This window comes from Xenopus tropicalis, chromosome 3 (assembly GCF_000004195.4).
Source record: "Xenopus tropicalis strain Nigerian chromosome 3, UCB_Xtro_10.0, whole genome shotgun sequence".
Taxonomy (NCBI): Eukaryota; Metazoa; Chordata; class Amphibia; order Anura; family Pipidae; genus Xenopus; species Xenopus tropicalis.
The window spans coordinates 69956338-69980082 of NC_030679.2; the positions used below are offsets into that span (position 1 = coordinate 69956338).

General features: G+C 35.3%; 1 protein-coding gene across 8 annotated transcripts in view; it reads right to left on the minus strand.

Moving 5' to 3' along the window:
- cadps2 (Ca++-dependent secretion activator 2) overlaps positions 1-23745 on the minus strand; it is a 184501-nt gene that overhangs the window by 49490 nt on the left and 111266 nt on the right. For 2 of the 8 annotated variants that reach the window (XM_031898988.1, XM_031898987.1), the window contains exons 17-21: positions 21554-21571; positions 17224-17327; positions 14319-14475; positions 8029-8170; positions 5861-5980 (exon numbers count right to left, since the gene is read on the minus strand). In XM_031898988.1, coding sequence (XP_031754848.1) covers positions 5861-5980; positions 8029-8170; positions 14319-14475; positions 17224-17327; positions 21554-21571 — 541 coding nt within the window. The remainder of the gene's footprint in view (positions 1-5860; positions 5981-8028; positions 8171-14318; positions 14476-17223; positions 17328-21553; positions 21572-23745) is intronic. The other 6 variants (XM_018092294.2, XM_012959963.3, XM_031898990.1 and 3 more) reach the window with 3 other exon arrangements.

Sequence of the window (23745 nt, forward strand, 5' to 3'; positions counted from 1 at the left end):
CATTTGAGGATTGTCACCACACATTCAATTTTATTGAAATAAATGGTATGGTATGGTATGGTATGAAATGGTATGAATTCGAATTAAACTCGATCATTGCTGTATTTATAAAATGTCATAATAATGCTTTTCGAGTTGAAAGCATTGTTAAAACTCAAAAAAATCGAGTTTAAACAGACGTTTGTTTATACGAATCCTCTTTATTTTTCCCAAAGAGAAATGGTTCCAGCAGCCATCTTAGAAGCACTGACACTCTTGGAAACAATAATGTGTTTCAGTTTCACTTGAAACTGGGTGAAACTGAAAACAATTATGGGATTTATTTCCCCTTGAAAAGTGTGAAATAAAAAACAATGAGGGGATTTACTTGTCCTTGGAAATGTGTCAAGGACAGGCTGTCACTGGCTATTCTATTCCTCTACTATTTTAAGCCTCCATAGGGCTCAATGGTATAAGGTAATGGTAAAAAAAAATGGTAATGGTAAAAAAGTTAACCAAACATTAATAAATAGCGAATCATGGGAGTTATTTTTGAAAAATAATGTTAAAAAAGCAAAAAAGAGCAGAAATAGCCTAATACCATTTATTAAAAATCACTCACAGCGTATGGATCTAAGACGATCATAAAAAAAGGATAGCTCAGCGCATTTCACATGTTACCAACACGCTTCCTCAGAAGAAAGAACCAGAACCTAATCCCCAAACACTTTCTTATAGTCGCACCAAGGACTGGGCATACCTGCAATTCCGCTTAGCTAACACGGAAGTGAAAAGCGTCTGCATGCATCTCAACTCTGTAAGGCTATAGAACTCACTGGCACCACTGGAAACGGCGCCTCTACGTGTATAGACATGTATAATAAATGGTATTATGTTATTTCTGCTCATTTTTGCTTTTTTAACAATTTGAGGATCTCGCTGGCACTTCAATCAATACTGACCCTGGTCTATTTTGGGATATTATGACTTTGGTCTGGACTCTGGAGAGTGTGCATACTCTCATCTGTTCAGTGGTGGACACTTATATTATTTGTTTGTCACTTAACGCTTGGCACAGATGGGGTTCTAAACAATTTTGTTTTGTACATATTACACTATTTTGTGTTTTGTTCTCTTTTTTTTCATGCGCTTCCATTGCATTGCTCATGAATACTAATCTTATCAAGTCTGCAGAAATCAATGATGGCATATAGAGGCGCACCTAAACATGACATTGGCTGAAAGGATTAGTGCAGAAATATGCCTTTCCATTTGTACTGGCATCTATGGAAGTCTTTCCTTTCTCTTCCCATATCTATAAGCTACCTGAGGTGGCAGACCTAATTCCAGCACCAAATTTGCCCCTATACAAGCACACTTCTCCTGCACTTGAAAAGAGACAAGGGGGGCGGCAACCATAAAGGCAGAGAGTGCACTTGTGCTCTCTGCTCTAACAGTGGTTTAAACTTCCAGTTAAAGGAATGGCAACGGCAGCTATTATTAAATGTTTGCAGAGACAGCTATTTTTATCTTTCTTCATGGCAAACAACACCCATGTTGAGGTATTAAATACCTCCTGAAGGACTAGCTAAAATATATCCTGGAACCTTTTCAGTTGGTGGTTATGTCTAGAAGCCACAAAATTCTGTTATATGGTGGTTGGGGCTCTGGAAGTTGCCATATATTGAAGAATTTTTCTATGCCCTGAACTTTTTATTTTAGGAATAAAATGATCAATCAAGCTTCCCCAAACCAAAAGATTTAAAATGCATTCCATGGCAGCCATTCCAACACACTTAGGTGCATCTTGAAAAAAAAACTTTCCTTCTACTACAATAGGATATTATAAAAAAGATCAACCTATATAAAATATGGAAAATATAATACTCCAATAACTAGAATAATTGAGTGATATGTAACTAATATTACATGGACCCCATAAACCAACCCTTACCCCCACATATCTTTCTACCAATAAAAAGTCATGTTATAAATACGACAGTATACTAATACAGTAGCACTAGACTGCAATTTTAACAGTTTTCAAAACTGTGTGTTTGGGAAGGGATGGGAAATTCCTTATTTGTTGAAAATAAAATGCTTTAAATTGCTCTGTATCATAAAGCTTTCACAGAACATTAAACATTTAATACATCTAGGGGCAGATATATTTTCATGGTTTTAGAGTTTTTTTTAAACCACCACTAAACTAATTTCCACCAAAACCACAAATATCTAGTCATTTATTAAAGTATCTGAACCGAAAAAAGCACCAACCAAAAAAAAAAAAAGGTTAAAATTTTGCAAAAGCCACAACTTTTTTTGTTTTGCTGCTCAAATGCAACCTAAAAAACCCCAAAAACCTCTAAAACCACTAAAACCACAAAGCAAAGAAAGATCTTCCATTTGTAAAAAGGGCACCTGCCACTGGCTTCTACATGATCTCATCAGCTATTAGATGGTTTATTTTTTCTTTCGGATTTGTCACAGTGATTTTTGCATTATAAATAACAAAAAACACCGTAAACACTTTTTTCTGGGACAAAATAGTATTTTGGCGCAAAACAATATAAATCCTGACTAAAGAAAGTGTATGTTAGCAAATGTCTTCTTTATTGTCATTCTGCAATAGACTTTTCTAGGTTTAATAGTTTTAGAGTAGATGGTTAAACCTTGAAAATGTTAGAAAAATCTGTTTTCATTGATGCTGTTTTCTCTGTGTACCATTATTGCCAACTAATTCACGGGGAAGCTCACGTCTAGCCAAGATATCCCTTGAGTTAAATTCTCAAGAGACCAATCAAAACATAGAAAATGAAATATTCGCATGACACACTGCACTTTCTACATTGCACTTTCTACACTGCAAACCTAAAAATAACCCAGAAATGTTATTATGCAAAAAATAGAAACTAATTTGCTGATTTTGTTATAAGCACTACGTATATTTGCAAGAGAAAAAATATTGCATATGTTACCAAGCTGATCAAACTTTGATGTTGTTATTTTAATGAGTTTAAAGAATGAAAGGTTCAGCAAAAGCTAGGGTCTGGTTATACTGACCAAAGTTATTAACATAGGAGCAAAACATAAAAGCCCACTTTGGAGATTCATAAAATGAATTCTGTATTACCTAACCAATATCATGTTTCTATACAATTTGTAATGTTAATAACCTGTTTATCTGGCCATATATGTACATCCTTTGCACTATAGATTGGAATCTTTTCCAAACTATTAGAGAAGAAACATTCAAGCACTAACAACAAGATATGAGTCAAGATGGCTCACTTACAAATGCAAACTCAAAGCACACAAATGTACAATAAAAGCTACAAATAGGTCACATTGATTATTTTTTTACTGATAGGACTGCTTTTGTAATTGTTACTTAAACTTCCTAAACCTGACTGTTTTGCCAACCTGCCTGTCGCTTTTCAACCTGTCAGTTACAGCTTCTAATGCTAATGGACTCCTGCTGCACAAATATGGCAGCCCCTTCATAGTGGAAATATGGGGGATTGGATAGGAAATGTAACATCATCAGGTAACTATTTAATGGTATAATTTTCTTTGCATGCTATTTATAATGTTATGATACATGTAAAAAAAAGTTTAACTTCTAGTGTCAGTATCTCTTTAAACACCATTCACAAAGGTACTTGTACGCATACATGTTCATTGCAACTTGTGCCAAATGTATATCCAGCAGGTGCACAATGGAGCTTTGGGACTTCTTTATGGAGGAGTAATTGCAGGCTTCCCTTTATATGTGACACCTACAGTAGATGTGCAACTGGTCAATCGCATACTTAAAGGCAATGCAGCAACTTGGGCACGATTTACCAGCACAGGTGATAATTTTATATTGCCATGCTTGTTGTGGAATCTACTATTTCTGAGCACCCCTCTGCTACATTGCAATACTGATGAAAACTGTACTACCTTCCCATTGTTCTGCTTGGGGGGAATGGAGGGGGGTTATAGCGCTCCACCTTGCGGGTTAGCAGTAAAGTGTGACTAGGTACAGGTCACGTGGCTGTGGCACCCTGGGAAATAAAGAATATGGCCAGCCCCATGTAAAATTTTAAAAATAAAATGTAAAAAAACCTGTTTGTGTTTTTGAAAAACGGATTTCAATGCAGGATTCTGCTAGAGAAGCTCTATTAACTGATGTGTTTTGGAAAAAACATGTTTTCCCATGACACTATTCCTTTAACCAAATTACAATTTATATTATAATAAGTTACCTACTAAAGAATATTACCAAATTAGCATATAATAAAGTAAATATTTCCCTTTTAAATCTTTTACCTTGCGCCACCACTTTGGGATGGGCTGGGTGCTCCCTCAAAGATCACCTGACAGGAAATATTGCAGCTCTAACTTTAACAGGAAGAAGTGTGGGAGCAAAAGACAGAACTTTGTCCATTAATTGGCTGATGTGACCTAACATTAAGATACTGACTTTAGATCCCACTATTGCCACCAATGTAAAGTTTACTAATTTATCGGTTGTAACATGGTTTGTATTGTCTACACAATAACGCTCTTCTCTCTTGGGAGTAAGCAATTACAGACAACATGCCAGAAATCCCTATGTTGCAAACAAGCAGGAGTGCACTTTAATAACCTCTGACTGACACAATATTTATATAGTATGGTAATTTATTCATCACATAATGTATTTTATAGAATTCTTAACACACACTGGTTAAGAATAAATACACTTTCATACATACTCCCCACCTCCAGGCAGAAGCACATATGATAAACAAAGCAACACCACTTAAAATTGTTCTGCACATTAAGGGCAATGGTACACAGGGCACTGATTAGGCACATTACCTGCTGCAAAACACCCACCCATTGCTCACATTAAAACACAGGTGAATAAACAAGAATTGCCCAATGTGTCATAGGCATAGCGAGAAATAAACAATAGGGTTGATTCACTAAAGGTCGATAAGTTTTATCGCACGTTTGTTTGCGTTAAAATTGACGCAAAAAAAACACGCGATTTGCTAAAGTATTATTGCATGCGTTAAGTCGCATATCACGTGCATTAATTTACGCGCAACCGCATGCGTTAATTTTACCGAATTGCGTTAATTAGCACACAGAAATAATACTAACGCATGATTCAAAAACACTTAGACGCGCTAAATATCGCATTAGTCTGTGCGAAAATTAACACCTACTTGAAGCAGGCGGTAATTATAGAAAAGTACAGTTAATGAGCTTTTGGCAATAAAATGTGGACTTTGCAGTGTGATTTATTCAAGTGTTGGCCCTAGAGTGACGCAGCCTCCAGTTTGCAGGGAAATTGTCATTTTCATAAAAGTAGTTTTCCAAAAGTAATGGCGTGTATGGCTAATATGGCGTGCGCACGCGGCGACTATTTGTGCGCAATGCGTTGATTAGCGCACGTTCCATCAAATACCGCATGAAAATAGTCTTCGTGACTTAAATAACACAAGCAGCATTGCATCTGAATTAACGCAAGTATGCTTTTAGAGAATCGTGCGTTAAGACGTGAAAAATTAGACGCAATAAAATTTTTAACGCATGCTATAAATAGCGCACGTTTTAACGTACTTTAGTGAATCGGCCCTAATATATAATAAAAAAAAATTAAACGGTACTAAAAACAAACAAATCAAAAAAATTGTAAAGAGAGAAACATGATTGTATTTCTTTAACATGCAACAGCAGAATTGCACATTCAGCTACCTTGTGCCCATCCGGATAGTGAAATACTATTACTGATCAATACACTTACATACATTCAAAGTACATCACTCACATTACAAAAAAACAACACCACAGGCAAAGACATGCAGAACAGGCATGCATTTTAAATGCACTCATTGATACACACGTGGAATCATATAAAGAAGCCATCCAGGATGGTGCCGAAAAGCTAGGTATCTGTGGAAGATTAAGAGTCAAGCTTGGAACTTTTGGAAGAGTAACAGTAGGAAGATTGTTGGTGATGCTCCTGTAAAAATATAATTCAGGAACATAAAAATGCTTCTCATTTGACAACATTTATTGTATGTATATATGATAAGAAATGGCAATAGCTATTTTCTTAATGGATCTCTTGATTTGATGGTTTCTTAAAATGAGATCATGTCATAAGCTATTTACTATAAATTTTTGAATCTACTTCTGAATGCAGCCCAAGTAATTGGTTAAAGTGTTAAATAATTCCAAAAAGACCCCCTGAGAAACCCCAGGTCACTGGCATTCTGGATATTAGGTAACCTGCCTATATATTTTTAAACTACTATTTTGCAATCTTTTTAGTTGTCTCTTGTTGCCTTATAGGGAAATCTGGTTGTTCACTTTACCTTAATATTTAATTTATTTATGGTTTACGTTGAGTTGAACGCTATTTTAATCTTGCTTTGTTTTCCCAAGTGCCATATGAAGGTATTTAATTTTACCCTTTATATTTATATATTTCCTTTTTTTTTTTTTACTGTCTATGTAATGCCACAGACCTCTTGAAGTGTCATAGTCCCAATAGGAAAACCCAGAGGAGGGTGTGCTCTGATCATTTGGAGTGTGGCTATTTATTAACACTCAGCCAATTAGATAATAATAATATATAATTTAGGATTAATCCTTAAATGAATTCATAACCTGTATAGATAAATACCATGAGCTATGTTAGCATAGACACTTCTTAGGTGATAAAGTAATAGTTACAGAGAACACTTGTTTCCGCCTACCTTCCTATAAGTAACAAAGAAAGCATTTAAAGGGGAACTATATCTAAAATGAAAATGTAATGTGAGCATCCTCTCATGACACTTTCTAAATGTAATCAATAAAAGAATTCTGCATTGTTTCAGACATAATCGAGTTTCTATTTAGTATTCTTCTCACAGCAGCAGCAAGACTTGGAGTTTGGGTTATATTCAAGGTTAGATACATTGCTATTTACTCCATTTGCCTAAACAATGTATTAGAGCTAACTGCTTCAAAATAACCTACTCTGACACAAAGTTGTCGGTACAGATGGAGGCAGATTGCTGAGAAGGGGATAGTATAGAATAAACTGATTAGTTCATAAACAGTACAACATTTTAACTGATTTTATTTAGAAATGTTTTTCTCATGGTTTGAAGCTTCTGCAACATATAAAATGTTCATTTTCGAGATAGTTTCCCTTTAAGCATATACCGTGAATCACACCCTAAATAGCCTTCAAGATGGACAACTGTTTATAGATTCAATTTGAAACATAATCTTGTTAGATACTTTACGGTTTGTAATGGCAATGAAAGTTAACAAATTTTTTTTTTATTTTTTATGTAAAGGAATTAACAGGTCAAAACAGTTTAAATGTTAGAACACAGAATGAATACAATATATTATCAGTTTTATTCATCATATAAAACAACACACTGTAATTGTACATGTTGCTACAAAGTCTTGCAGAAGTATTCAGATTCATTATCAATCTTTTTATTTAAAAATCACATTCTACAATGACATGTAGATCGGAGATATTTGTATTTCAAAGCACTGAAACTGAAATACATTTTTATTGCAACATTATTTTGTTACAAAATCTCTTTAGAAGAATAAAGACACATAAAATATGGTGTTTGCATATAGTAGCATTAGTACTATATGGCAAAAAAATTAATATTTAGGAGTTAAACGTGCTGAGCCCCCAGAGCAAATCAGCCTGAAGAAATGGGGCAAAATCACTACTGAGCAGTGTGCAAAGGTGATACTTGCTACAAAAAGTGGTTCTACAATATAATTTACATCATCACATTAAAAGCTTTTTTTTTTTTTTTTTTTTTTTAACAAAAAATGCTTCCACATAAAAGTATGTCACAGAGAACAACATTTTAGTGCATGATTTGATAATTAGTAAAATGAGAGAACTAGTTAAGGGTCTGAATACTTTGTTTTTTAAGGTGCTATATATCATTTCACAATTTCAAAGCAAAGTTCAACAACAAGTTCACATTATTCTTATTGAAAAGTACATCATTCTTTTACGTATCTCCTTAAAACACTTACTTGACTGGTTGCCATGTTTCTTGTTCAAACCCTTTGTGAATTGACTGGGCAATGGAGGACTCCATGAGATCAATATAACGAATGACAAGTGGCATAAAGCATTCTTGAACATGCTTATGAAATTTTCCATTGCATAGAAGCGCTTCATGGAAAAATATATATAAAAAATTATAACCAATCAAACAGATGTAATTAATCTACTGTGCTATTTTTACACTGTTGCATGAATCTAACAGATGAAAACATGTTGTTATACAATACAGCTATTGATGCTCCCAGCTTATCTATACTTTGGAAAAACTATACAAAAGTCATTGAGGAAATGCACATGTATTTTTGTTTGCATAAAAAAGTAATGAATACCCTGTTAAGACTGTGAGAACATGGAGGTGCCATAGCAGCAAACAACAGCAACAGAAAATAGGTGGTCACACACAGACCTTTCCATGTGCCAATCTAATAGCCACACCCATGTTACAATGCAATGGAAAACTAAAAGCCAAAGTAATAGCCATCATAGCCATAATTTTGTGGATATTGATGAAAAATCACAAGTGGGTATACCAGTGAAATTTTATTGAAAAAGCAGTGAATAACATTTTACGTGCATTCTCAATCAAGCTGATAAATGAATGGTGCAAAACTGCAGAAAAAATGCTGTTTTTGAAAATTATTTTCCATAGTTTTTTTTCTTGCTAAATTATAACATATTGGACTTTCCACGATCCCCAACTGTCAAGAATCAATCTTCCCCTGTATTGAGGGAATGGATCTTTATTAATGAGTTATGACAATTAGTACTGCTGGGGCATTTGGCAGGCTTCTGCAATAACAACACAGAATAGGATTCTTACCATAGACAGGAAGCAAACAGCTGGGATACTCAATGGTTTGCTAGCCTCTAACATAGCTTGTAAACTGCAGCAATACTGAGTGGTAGTATTTTTTACTGCTTGGTAAAATTAATAAAACATTTACACATTCATATTCTTTTTTTTTTTTTTTTAATTGTTTTTATTTATTTTATAACAATCGGATTCCATGTATACAGAGTGGTGTTTTTTGCAAAATGAATAATGTAACTTAAAGCTAGGTATATACAGTGTCAGGTCAGGAGATAGTACTATACAGAGATTATCTTGTGCCTAATTGTCTCAATGTACATAACAGTTGCATTTGTGAGCTTATTGGAATTAGACAGACACACAGTATGAGCGAGAGGGTTGTTGGCTGTCTCACACTTAGGTGTGCCAAACTATCATAGGTATATTGCGGTAAACAAAAAAAAATATATATAACGTAAGGTTTTTCAATAAGATCGGTAAAACTATTTACATTTCAGTTCACCGCTCTGGGTTAAATTATTAGGGTACCTGTTTTCCGTTATGTTGTGGATCCTGGGAGGCAGCGATGGTTAATTTTTTCCCTGGAGCCGTTATGGCTTGCAAGTAGGGGGTTAGTACCTCTAAGACTCTCTTGGTCGTTCCAAGTTGTATGTTTAAATGTGTCAACTGTCAGTTGTCTGATGTCTGGAGGGAGGTTCAGGATGTAGGTTGACCATGTGTCAAAGAATCTATGTGTTTGAGTTATTTTGTTGATTGATTCCTCGAGCCAGTCCATGTGGAAAAGGACGTGTATTTTGTTTTTTAAAAGGTTCATGGATGGCGGGGTGGTTGATATCCATTCCTGGAGTATGGCTTTTCTGGTTGCTGCAGCTAGTTTTCCTGCTAGTGTTCTATTGGTTTTGGTTATCTGTTGTCCCCCTTTTATTATGCTAAAAAGGGCCCATTCGATGTCTGGAGTGAAGTTTTGTTTTGTTAGTTAGTGCCAGTAGTCATACACCTGTGCCCATAGCGGTTGAATGACAGGGCATTGCCAGATGCAGTGGGATAGGCCTTCGTCTTTTTTGCATCTCAAACATTTAGGGTCGTCAAGTAGCCCCATTTTAAATCTCCGTGAGGGAGTAAGGTAAGATTGGTGTAGTAGTTGCAAAGCCATGATCTGGTACTGGCTGGAGGGGGCACATTCATATTCCTCTACCTAAAAATTATATATTGCATAGGGAAAGACAATAAAAAATGGCGGTTTTAAACTTATGTGTAAATGTAACTGCTCTTAAAAAGCTGTTTGTTTGTTTATCCCATTCTTTCATTTGGGGTATAATAATGTAACAGGATCCAGTTCTATTAACCAGCTGGCTTGCAACGGTTAAATTTGCCATTTATTGTATGTTCAGAAATCAGACCTAACATACAGTCTCTAAAGTTGTTTGTTTTTTTTGTATTTATATCATACAGGGCCCAAAGAGGTACAGTACAGCTATAAATAGATCTATTCAGCTTGCAAAAAATCGAAGACTTTCAAAAATCTTACTTGAAAAGAAATAATATCACATGCATTCTGTAATTCAAATACACAACTTATCCTGCAAATAATAATGAGTTGTCTAACCAATGGCTAAAGCTCATCATAGTAGTTACATTTATATTAATAGGAAATTGTCTTTCTTCAAGATAAATGAAAATATAACATAGTAGTAAATTAAGCTTACTTTTAAGCAATTTAGCAAACTTCTCACTGTAATATAAGAATTCTACTTGTACACCTTGAATACGTTGAAGCTGGTTGTGGCAGACAAGTTAAATGCTTAAATAAGATTTTAAGGGGCGGATATAGCTTGAGATGTAAGCTATCCAATTTTTAACAGTTGTCGAGTAACCTGATGTAATATAAGACGACCTTAGTGTTCCTCATTTAAAGGAAATCTGAAAAATAATCTTCACTAAGGGTTCCGTGTAGAAATAACCCAGTGGGATTTCCACCTCTTCATTTCCTAATGATTTTTTTTAAATAATGAGAGTTGACTTTGCCAGTCACTCTGCGCTCTGTTATGCCTAATTTGACTCTACTTCACTTTCCATGATAATTATTAACACTAGCCTTTTTATTCTCATGGGACTGCATTTTAGCTTTTTCTTTTTGCTATTTATCTTGCTTTATAATGGCTGAAGTGATAAGAAAGAACATGTTTCGATTAAAGTAAAATAGAACGTTAATAACTTGTTGAAGCAAGACTGCATTATATTTTTAGGACAGGCAGCAGAGTTCTAGCTGCTTACTTTAATACACTAGCAGTGTCAAAAAGCCAGTTATAAATAAAGAATAAGCTCAGCAATATAGTGTACTTAGACATCTTCTTTCAGAAAAGTGGAAATTTGACCTTCAAAGAATAAACGGTGAATTGTCATTGTTAACAAAACGAAAGTATTAGGAAGGTTAGAGAAGTCGCTATGATTTGCAACACTCATTTTATTTTAAAAAATAAGATGCAAGAGAAAAAAGAAACCAATGTGTTATTTATTGTTTCTCCAACACGAGAATTAAGGATATTAAGACTCAGTGGAAGACATGTTTCAGGACTTCCAAATATTTAAATGAACAAAGAACTAAAAGCCAGAACAGACAACTAAGCTCACTGGATGATATCTGCTCCCTGAAATTAAGAAAATAAATTAATTATAGGCCATTAATAAAAATGTCATAAACTGTGGGACTTGCTTGTAGAGAGGTAAAAAAATAAATAAAAATGAATGGCGGACAAAGTTCACAGTTTAGCTGATTTGATGTAAATGCTTCATGGGTGAATTTTTGCCAGAAATGTACTGACATGTATTTGTTAAGCACCATTTAAAAACCATTCAATTTTCCTTCTGTTTTTAAGCCTGTAAAGTAATTTTCAGATAATATCTTGCAGAGATGCCCTTATACTGCCAAAGTTTAAACATCTGAAAATTAGTGTCTTACTTACCCCCTTTAGAGAGTTGTCTCTGCAATAGAATCTCAAAGAAAACAAACTCAATGGAGACTTTTGGTTCTGTGCTCACTGGATGTTTGAAAGGGCTTTAGCCATTTACAATGGAGTTCAAAATAGGGTGCACATGTACTGATGTGATGAAAAGCCACTTAACCTGTTTAATAACAGCCACAGAGTGTGACAAATATAGATAATGTTTTGGGGAAATAACTGTGTGCAGCTCTTATTCGCTTTCTCGCTTATATTGCTAAAGGTTAGGTCAGCTTGTTTTCTCTTAACTACATAAAGATTGATTAAGAGGTGTGATCATGATGGAAGCAATTAAAGAAATAACTTAAAATAGCTAAAATGTCAGGTTTTTTGTAACCTTTGACAAAGTACAACATTAACTTCAATTAAAATGAAAGAACATATATACCAAAGGTTATAAAGAGAAGGCTATAAAGTAAAAATCACAAAAGATGATTCGCTGAAAATATAAGGTTCGATGATACCTTTTATTAACTGAGTAAATAAAAATTGCAAGCTTTCGAGATGATAGTATTACATCTCTTCTTCAGGTTTAACGATGTTACATTAAATGAAACTCTAATATAACAAATGTATACACACTAAAGGTGGCCATACACGCACCGATATTATCGTACGAAACCTCGTTTCGTACGATAATCGGTGCGTGTATGGCATGTCGGCGAGTCGACCGATATCGCAGGAAGCTGCCGATATCGGACGACTCGCCGATCGGACAAGTTTGAAAATTTTGATCGGGCGCCATAGAAGGCGCCTGACCAAAATTCTCCCTTCAGAGCTGAATCGGCAGAAGGAGGTAGAAATCCTATTGTTTCTACCTCCTTACCTGCCGATTCAGCCCTGAATGGTGTGTGGCGGATCTTATGATGTTTCGTGCGACCGATGGTCGTACGAAACATCGTCGGATCGCCACGTGTATGGCCACCTTAAGAAAGAATAGGGTGCGGTTAATAAGATGTGGGAATTAGACAAGCAAAAAGTGAAGAGACAAGGTAAAGGTCCACATGGGGTGGGTAACAAATGGATTTAGACCATATCCACTTCAAAAGTCCATATCAAACTGTGATTATAAACCACAATTGGGAAATGAGACACAAGATAATATTTTGTCCTAGATATGGATAAGCCTCCTCTCCAATTTAACTTCACTCTGCCAAGGATGCAAATTGTAGTACAATTAGCACCTTGTTCTGAGGTGAAGTCAACCTAAGGTAAGTGTCTTTTGAGATGTAAATTGACCTTAGCTGTATTTTTCTAGGTGGAAGATTTTTACAGTTAAAGTCATATCTGGATATAACACTCTTGTCCCTATTCAGGCCATATTCTAGGGTGTTAAAATTCTTCATAATTTTAAATTCCCACTCCTTAGGTCTTGAAGTTACCTATTACTACTGTGACCAAAAGATCCTTGATGCAGTGGCTATTGCTGCAAAAGTCCTATGCCACTGGGGCATCTGTTTTACCATGCTTAAAGTCTAACCTGTGGGAGTTCCTCTGTTGCCACAGTGTTTGTCCTGTTTCTTCCACATACAGTCCTGTAGTGGGGCATTTCATGCATATTATTAGGTATACCACATTGTCTGAATTACAGGTAAGTGAACCTTTTATTGGGTGTTATCGTTGGTAGTGTGGTATTGGTACCTGGTCTACTGTGTATGTGTGTGCACAGGTTTAACACCTTTTTTGCAGCAAGCAAGCCCAAGAGACAATACCAGCTCAGACAAGGTTAAAACACCAAGTAGAATCAGTGCTACTTTCACAGACACTAAAGGGAAAAATGCATGAAGAAAATCATATAAAATAAATAGTTTATTGTAGGAGGCTTATGTTTGGTATTGAACTTTTTAAGGACCAATTTTACACAGCAGGTAGAAAAGTACTGAGCTACAATTAAGTTGTTAATTAAAAACTGCCATTTAACCTGATCATTAGTGTATATATTTGGCTAATCTTGATCAAACCTTTAGGGACAGATTTATCAAAATATGTGTTTAGAGCTTAATATATAACATGTCACCCATGTTCTATTCATTCCAATGGGATTTTTTAGAAGAATTCTAAACTCCTTCTCATGCTACCACTAGAGTGAAAGCACCGCCAGCATTCAAAAGTGACCAAAACATCAGCCAGAAAGTATAGGAACTGAGAAGTGGTCTGTGGTCACCACCTGCAGAACCACTTCTTTATTGGGGATGTCTTGCTAATTGCCTATAATTTCCACCTGTTGTCTATTCCATTTGCACAACAGCATGTGAAATTGATTGTTAATCAGTGTTGTTACCTAAGTGGACAGTTTGATTTCACAGGTGATTGACTTGAAGTTACATTGTGTTGTTTAAGTGTTCCCTTTATTTTTTTGAGCAGTGTATTAAGCTCACATTTTCATAAATCTGCCCCTTAGTGTTAATAAAGAGGGAAAAAAGAAGGGGGGGGGGAGAATACTTACAGTCATTTCTGAGAAAATTATTGAGCAGTTGGAAGAGTGGGAAGCTCTCCCAGGAATCTTGGGGTTGGGACTCAAGTGCTGAATTCATATCAACGGAAAACAGGGCCCAAAATATCTCCGCATGTTCAGCCAATAAATCTGGCCACCATGAAAAGGCCTGTAGATAAAGAAATATTATGGATATCTCAGAGTAGTCTTTTGAACAAAGCTGAAACATATGATACCAATATTTATCATTGGTAATGACCCAACACCAGTAATTTCTAATATTTGTGCATCAGTGTGTATAAGTAAAAGCACAGAGTACTTATCACATTATAATTTTGAAAAGCAAAATTCTGCAGTGACAGAAATTGATTAAAATGTTAATGAATGCTAATGTTTAGTTTTCCCAAGCAGTTATCAATATACCTTTTAGTATAATGGCGCAACAGCATTACATTACCGTATATACTCGAGTATAAGCCGATCCGAATATAAGCCGAGGTACCTAATTTTACCTAAGAAAACTGGAAAAACTTATTGACTCGCGTGTTTGTTTTTTTTAACTGTCAGGCAAGTTTGGGAAGGCTAAGGAAGCTGCCATACTAAGTATCAAGTACTTGCCATCCTGCTGTGTGCGCTTTGCTTATACCTATATAACATGGCAATAACAGTTAACTTATACCTTGTACTTCAGCCTGCTGTAAAGTCCATAGGAGCCCTTCACATATGAGCTTCCTTAACAAGCCGTGCTGTTACTGTGAGCGCTCCTCACATATGCGGTGCCATAACAAGTTCCCCGTAAAAATGTTTCCCTGCACCCTTTCCCAGAGCTCTTTGCACCTAGTGATGACATTTCAGGAGGTGCAACCATCAATTGAGTAACCTGAAGCTCTTGAATCACCATCTATATTTCCCCCAAAATAAATCAGTTCTAAATCACCAACAGCTTAAGATCGTACACTAAACCCCCCTCCCAATGCAGTCCCTGTGCTCCTCACATACAATGCGTGTAAACTATATACTACTACTATATACTCACATAGGTGCAACAAGTTCCCCGTGTTCCTCATTTTCCCCAGCCCAATGCAGTCCCCGTGCTCCTCACATACAATGCGTGTAAACTATATACTACTACTATATACTCACATAGGTGCCACAACAAGTTCCCCGTGCTCCTCATTTTCCCCAGCCCAATGCAGTCCCCATGCTCCTCACATACAATGCATGTAAACTATATACTACTGCTATATACTCACATATAGGTGCCACAACAAGTTCCCCGTGCTCCTTATTTTCCCCAGCGCGAAGCCGTGCGCGCGCGCCCGCCGGTGGGACCCGTCCGTCCATGGGGGGTGTGTTCTGGGGTGCTGCAGTACATACTTGCGAGCGCTCCCCCCTGACGGGACCCACAACAAGTTCCCTGTGCTCCTCATATTCCCCAGAGCGAAGCCGTGCGCCCGCCTGACCCGGCCGTCCACCGTATATACTCGAGTATAAGCTGAGGCTGTCTTTTTCAGCACATTTTGGGGGCTGAAAAACTCGGCTTATACTCGATTATATATGGTATATTTTCTACATAGTAGTTTATGATGATTTTATAATTACAAAGCAGTAAAATAAATAAGATATAAGGGGAAGGAGGGAACAGGAAAAAAACGTTTTTTTTTTCTCTCCCCATGACTTGTATTCTCTAATATCTCTGTTGTAATTTATATGACTGTACTGGGAAATATGTCTTTCAGTGTTGTCTGATTTATATTTGGAAAATGTAAGGAAAAAGAAACACAAAAGAATTTAATACTTGACAGAAACACAGTACAAAAAGACAGCACAGAAATTAAAGATGGCAGGAGGGTTAAAAAGGGCATCTTTCCAACACAAAACATCAAGCAGGGACAAGCAAGCTCAAGAGAGAGTTGACTGTATTAAAAAAAATCTAAGGCATTGAGAAGTGGGATTCCCAGTGCACAATTTGAAAAAGTGTACTTTACTAAATATTTCTGCACATACCTCTTTTCCCTTTATGAATGAAATGCAATGCAAAGCAGAAAATACATTGTTTAAACAATGAAAGCAAATAATTCTATTTATACACACAAAGTTAAGTTACATAAAGGTACATAAATCATATAACCATACAACAGAACTGAATTTTCTGGACAGTATTGATCAATACAAAATTAAATATCGGTCATCATTAAAGCTGGCTACAATCCAGCAGATAAATTCTGCCAATTTAGTAATTCCTAATCACTCAGATTTAAATAGAACCAGCAGCATACTAGGCCCTTATGGGGCCCAATGATAGCCTATTTGATTGATTTTTGTTCTAGCCTTGGATTGGAAAAGAGAAAAACTCCCTTTAGCAAAAAAATGGTTCAAGCCATATACAGTATACAGTTCTTTCAAAAAAAGCTGGTTACAGGGGACAAAAATGGATTGGCCTGATTTTGCCCACTACTTGTGTAGCCACATTTTACATAGTTCTGCTTATTTGTTTGCCTTGCCTTAGCATTGAAATATGTTAGATAATATTAGGAAGCCCACTATTTCACCTAGACCATTTTGTTTTAGCTACATTTATATTTCAAACAGAAGAAAGTGAAGTATTTTGATTTAGATTTTTTTCAGAAGAGCTTTCCCTCAAGGGATTTCTTTTCATATTTTAGAGACAGATGTTTCTTCAGAATAAAATAAAATTTGAAAAACAAGTTCACACATAGCAGATGTAAGATTAAAAACTGTGTTCATACTGTGTGTTAAACCAGATGTTTTAAAGTATTCTAGTTATACCATCTCACACACACTGAGCTTACACAGTAACAATTAACATTTAAAAGTTTCTTTAAGATATTTTCATACTTCAGGAATGAAAAGCAGTGGTTGATAGGAAAATAGGAAGCTGGCAATAATCATTTACCTCCGAATGATGTTCTTCATTTTGTTGCAATACTTCAATACAGAGTTCAGCAAGATTAATGACATCTTCCAGTTTTTTAGACGCATATTCTTGGTTCATTGACTCTAAATGTGAAGGTAGTTGAGATATTAATAACTGAACTGATTAAAACATATAGAAAATATATTATGGAATAAAAAAATCAGCATTTAACTAAAACAGACCTATGGACCCAAGATGTCAACCTGAAAATAGAGTATTGACAAATCATATTTCACATAGGTAAGCAAATAAAAGAACATAAGAGACTTAGTCTTTAAGCTGTATTCTTTAGCCACTATTTATAAACATTAAAATGCAATGTTTAGAAATGCAACTTCATAGTAACTTCTGCCCCCAGAAACTGCCAGTTCTTTCCAAGGTCTAGCATACAAAGAGAAGCAGACACTTTAGATTTGTTATTCCTATTGCACTGCCTACTGTGCAAGCCTTACCATGACTTATACTTTATAAATGTGAAAATTCCAAGAATACTTACTCTTGAATAGAAAACAGAAAAGCCTAAGATACAGGTTATCTTCAAGCACATGAAACAACACATAACAGAATAAAAAAACATAGTGCTGGGTTCTTGTGGCTTAGATTATAAATTGCACACAAACGAGAAAGTTTGCCAGAAACAACATGCTTTCAAGCACTAGGAAAACAGACCATTACAGCAGAATTAGATAAAACTTATGAAGGAACAATGCAATTATTTTAGCCATTGTACCCAAGCTGAATAAGCACAGAATTATAGATTTAAAAGAAGCATAACATCAAAAAGAAAAATGGTATTCTTTTTATATGGAAGGATTGTTATGGATGATTTTTTGGCAGTGCAGCTTGCTTTGCAGGTATCATTATGACTCACTGGTACACTGTTCAAGAACAGCACTTACAAAATAATTTCCAAGTCAGATTAGTCAAAAGATCTACGTCATATTTAGTCCAAATGGACTGTTGCACTGCTTCTTGAGAAACCCATGACGGGATACAACATACATAATGTAAAAGTTGCCAGCCTAAGTATATTCTATATTTACTCATTGATTTTGTTTCACACTCAGATCTGTTCATATATAATCAAATATAGAGAATAAAAACCCTCCACCAGAGAATAGTCTCTTCACTTAGGTTGGTACTTTGCAAGTGACAAATGAGCCTAAATGCAAGTTACCATTGTTGCGATAAGGAAAGATATCCAATATCTTATTTCTGCAAGTCAAAAACACAAACCATCATTTCAGCAGCTAAAGCTTTGTTTTTGCAACTTTACCACCAAGGTCTTTGGAAACATCTCAATGCAACTATAGCTTTGCATTACAAATAATATTAAATTGTATATAATGTGGACACCATTTTTTGTAAACACTATACATATGCTGCACATTCCTCCACTAAAGTGCTTGTTGGAAATGTTTGATTCATGAACCCCCTGAAGGATCAGCTTTTTTAGGCACCCCTTAAAGGAGAAGGATAGGTAAAAACTAAGTAAGTTCTCTCCTCTCTCCCTCCCTTCTCCTGCTCCCCCCTCCCATAACAATGCATAAGAACTCACTTGCCCCACCCTTAAGAATGTGTGATCTGAGTTCCAATGGCTATAACTGCAGCAGGACACTACCAAGACCAAGCTAAAATGGCAGCTGCTATCAGAGGGAGCTTCTAGGGCATTTCACTCAGGTATAGTAAAGCTTTCTGCAGAATAAATATAGTGTTCTAGGTGGCACTAATGTGGCAAATCTATTGGCAATAAAATTCCAAAATGACTTTTCTTCTCCTTAAGTCTTAACAAGGCAACAGGGATAGAAAAACATTGGTTTATCAGCTATTTGTCTATATATACCATGATTATATAGGACAATGTATAGGACAGCAAATATGTGTTCACCGCAAATCTCATCCCCATTGTCCCCTACCAGGATATCGTAAGTATTTAGGAGAGCAAATAAGCATTATCACTAAATTTTAGACTAACTAGCCTTTATAGGCTGAGCTCCCACTACAACTGTTCCAGACCCAGGGGGTCAGCTGGGAACCACAGCCCAGCTGCTTCTGTGGTTTCTCTAATGTTAAATATTTCTGCACTCCTTGAGTTTCACACTTTTCCTGTTTGTTAGTGGACCATTATTTAAATCACATTTGTCTGTGTATTATTGGGAATAAATAAATATTTTAAAATTTTCCTACCTTTCATAAACTCCAGTTATACAACCTAACTAAAAACATAAGCCATAAAATACATTTAAAAGACCAATTAAATTTGAACTGCTTTTCAAAGGGCTCTTAAAAATGAATTAAGCAGCCCTACAACATAAGAAAACAGCAGAAAACACCCTCATACCTTTATTGTGCGAGGGTATGAGTGAAGGGAGGGGAAAGAAGATTTTTAGAGAGAGTTCTACATAGGACAAACATAAATGAGCCTAGTTTCCCAAATTATAAAATCTCTGGAAAGGGGATTTGAGATTTGGCATATTTGTTTTACCAAAATTACAGATTAATGTCCAACTGATGTTATGGAATTACTTGTAAAATAAAAAAGTCATGATTCCAGCTCAAAAACAAAAACGGCTATGTGGCTAAATATATTATATACATCTCAGTGTAACAGAGAACCTGCAATGTAACTATGTAACCGAGTATAGAATGATACCATGCATTAGACTGTATATGGGATACAAAATTAAACCTCAAAAATATTTCTATACCAACTATACTAGACAATTCATTTTAATGGACCATCATGTTTAATGAGTTCACACGTAAATATTTTGCAGTTTTTTCATATACAAGTACAATTAACTCCCAGTTGCAATATACGACTGATACCTTTATTTACCCCCTAATTGCAATGTAATCTTTATTCCTCTCTAGGGAGCTAATTGACTGTACGGAGAAGTCACCATTTAGCATACCTAGATAGATATCAGATTACATACTGAATTCCCAAATGCATAGACTGTCCCACATGCACAAAGCTTGTGCTGATTTTACATTCAACACTCATGGTTATACTGAGACAGCCACACATAACTAAATGTGTACAAATAACTTGATAAAATATTAAAACAATTATAACAAACCAATAGAAATGTAAAGTATTTCACATACCAGTTATATCAATCCAACAAAAGTATAACATTATTTATTTGAAGAAGAACTGGTTTTTATTGCACTATGCTATCAGCTCTGTTACCTAAAGATTTAAACTGGCAATAAATGTATTAATGAAAATTCTGGTACATATATGTTTGGGGTTACAAACCATGGATATTAGTCAGTTTGTCAAGCTGGCAGGTGTAAAAATGTTTGCCTGTGCATGAACACTATTATATCAGCAGATAAAGAAATGAATAGGAACCACAGCTTAGTTGTCCTTCGGTAATATAACAGGCGGTAGGATGATGGGTGGAGGGGGATATTTTGTGGAATACTATACCATTCCTGAGAAAGAAATGCCCAATGTTTCAGGCCCTAAGCACAAAAGACCAGAAGTAGTTTTGCTTAGGCATCAGGTAAGAGCTCAACTGGCTATGAGAATATCAAATACACCGCAATAAGAACTAGGACTCAAAAGAGATAACATGAAGATATCAGGACAGATTACATTTTTTCCCTTTTGAGTTTTTACTGTGACTAGTCCATTACGTCAGAATGCTTTTAGGGTGAAGAGACACTGAGCTACTAGTAGAAGCTAATATTTCATGGCTACTAAACCCCAGAAAATACCCTGCCATAGACAATACTGAGAATTGCCCCTGCTAAAACACATGTAGAGCCAATTATCAGTAAATGATCCACATTGTCTGTTTTAGTAGCATCAACAAGTAGCTGCTACTAGCAGTGCTTTGTGTCTTCACCCATAAGCAAACGGCTATAAATACATGATCAAAAGATGCAGTAAACTGACATATAAACCACCCCCCAATAATTAAACAGGAAAACAATGTTGAATCAGGATAGACAGCTAACAAATACCTTAAGGCTTGGCTAATAGGGTATTTGACTGCTACCACAATCACCCAAAAAAAGTGGGGTGGTCTCCCATCTTTGGTCATGGTAACTTTCTAGAAATGTAGGTCCCTTAAGAATACAGTGTGGCAAAAGGCCAAACCCTCAATAATGTTCAAACATTATGCAGATAGGGGCATTTGACCTCAACTAATTGCCACATGATCACAGTGGTGGTCAAAATACTCCATATGCCAATATTCTTAGAAATATGACAGCAAATATCTTAAAGAAAAGGCTTATAAATCAGGTAAATATGTGCAATTTACAAAGTGAAAGATAAAACATGCATTATCACCTGATTCCTTTACTGCGACTGGAAAGATTAGGGAATGAAAAGAAAACAAATTAAAAATAAATAAAATGCAGTACTGAAATTTGTAAAAAGGTTAGATGTGTAGTTTTCTCAATTCTATAAAGCTGCTGCACTCTGAAATTACAAAGAATGATGTAAAGTGTGGTTCTAAATCCTAGCACCATGTAAACAACCTTTATGCAGGGATTGTGGTTTAACAGCAGCTGGGGACCCAACACAACAATATCCAGCATCTGTCATCCTCCTCAATTATTTTAGTATAAGTAATGTTGCCAATCATTATTTGAAGGTGTGTACAACTCAGCTCTTCTTAGATCAATCAAAACAAAGACAGTATTCTTAAATATCCATTGTCTGTGTTATTTGCAATCCAATGTTTCTTGTCTGTATGCATTTTGTATACTGGCCTTTCATTAAGTGTGCTTTTTGCTCTGATTATAGAAAACTGGTTAATTTTGGAGCTATAATGGTTATGGTGAGATGTGATTTTGGAACCATAGAGCTCTAAGATTAGAACCCTAGTAGTAAATATACATATGAATTATGGTGAAGTTCATCCATATCCTGTAATGAGATTCTAAGACCATACATCCATTTAAAGATCAAATACTTTATAATTCCCAGGAATAGTAACTAACCTTCACATTTTTTCATTTACAATTTGCTTAATATTTGCCTGCATTATAAAAGAATTTAATGTCTGCAAATATTCTCTGAAAATATCATGTTGAATTTTAAACAAAGTCTGTTTTAAACATTGATTTTTGCTACCAATTTTTCCTGGCTACTCTACCCTAGATGATCCCTCTAAAGCAAACTGTATCAGAGTTTGCATAGTAATACTGATATTCTGGTTTCTCAAAAACATACACGCAGGTTAAGTCTCCCCATGAAAATAATTCTTGTGTGTCTGTGCATGTGTATACAGGTATATGACCCATTATCCAGAATGCTCGGGACCAAGGGTATTCCGGATAAGGGGTCTTTCCGTAATTTGGATCTTCATACCTTAAGTCTACTAAAAAATCAATAAAACATTACACCCAATAAGATTATTTTGCATCCAGTAAGGATTAATTATATCTTAGTTGGGATCAAATACAAAGCACTGTTTTATTTGTACAGAGAAAAAGGCAATCAATTTTAAAAATCTGAATTATTTGATTAAAATGGAGTCTATGGAAGACAGTCTGGATATTGGGTTTCTGGATAAGGGATCCCTTACCTGTACCTGACTGTAATAATGACGCTTGATTTAAAAGGGATCATGTCACCAAAAACAAAAGTTTACTTTTAAACCAGTAAAATAACACAAAATATACTACTTTATTAAAATACCAATTTGAATATTTAAAAAAAAAAAAAAAAAAAAGGAACAGCATCTATGTGTAAATGCATTCAAATTACATAAAGTTCCAAGTTAGGAGTATGGGGTGGGAAGTATAGGAGCTGTTAGTATATGAAAGGGCAAGGCACAGAAGCAAGAGGCACTTTGGCAATGCCGGAAAATTGTAGCTTTACTGATAGATCATGGTAAATTATGGCAGGTATTTATTGATATTTTTTACTAATGATTTTGTCATGAAAAAAGGCACAATTTTCTTATGATTTATTTAAAATAAAACAGAGACAAATCCAAAAGAAACCTAAAACCTATGCGGATCATGTAGAAGTCAATGGCAGATGTTCTTTTCACAACTAGAGGATCTTTCTTTGCTTTGTGATTTTAGAGGTTTTCAGGTTTTGATGCTTTAATTTGTGTGACAATATGATAAAGTTGAGGTTTTTGTTTTTTTCCTTTTAGTACTTGTAGTCGTTTCAAAAGAACTCTAAAACCATGAAAATCAGAATCTAAATAAATCTACAACTATGTCTTGGGTATGAGGTCCTTACGGGTGGGACAGATTTGTACAAAGTTCAACTTCACTACTTCAGTATTATTTTTATAATTTTTACATTTATCTTTATTCAGATATAAAGCAGATACGATATTTTCCAACGTTACTGTGGGAAAAACAATGCAACAAAACTCATGCAACCTTTATTTCTCATGCACTACCATATTTGAAAATGACCTTGAAAAGAACATGCATGTTTTGTTGGAAAAAAGTCAATTGTGAATGACAATCACATTGTTCCATTGATTTTCAATGAAGCTATATAATCTAGACCAG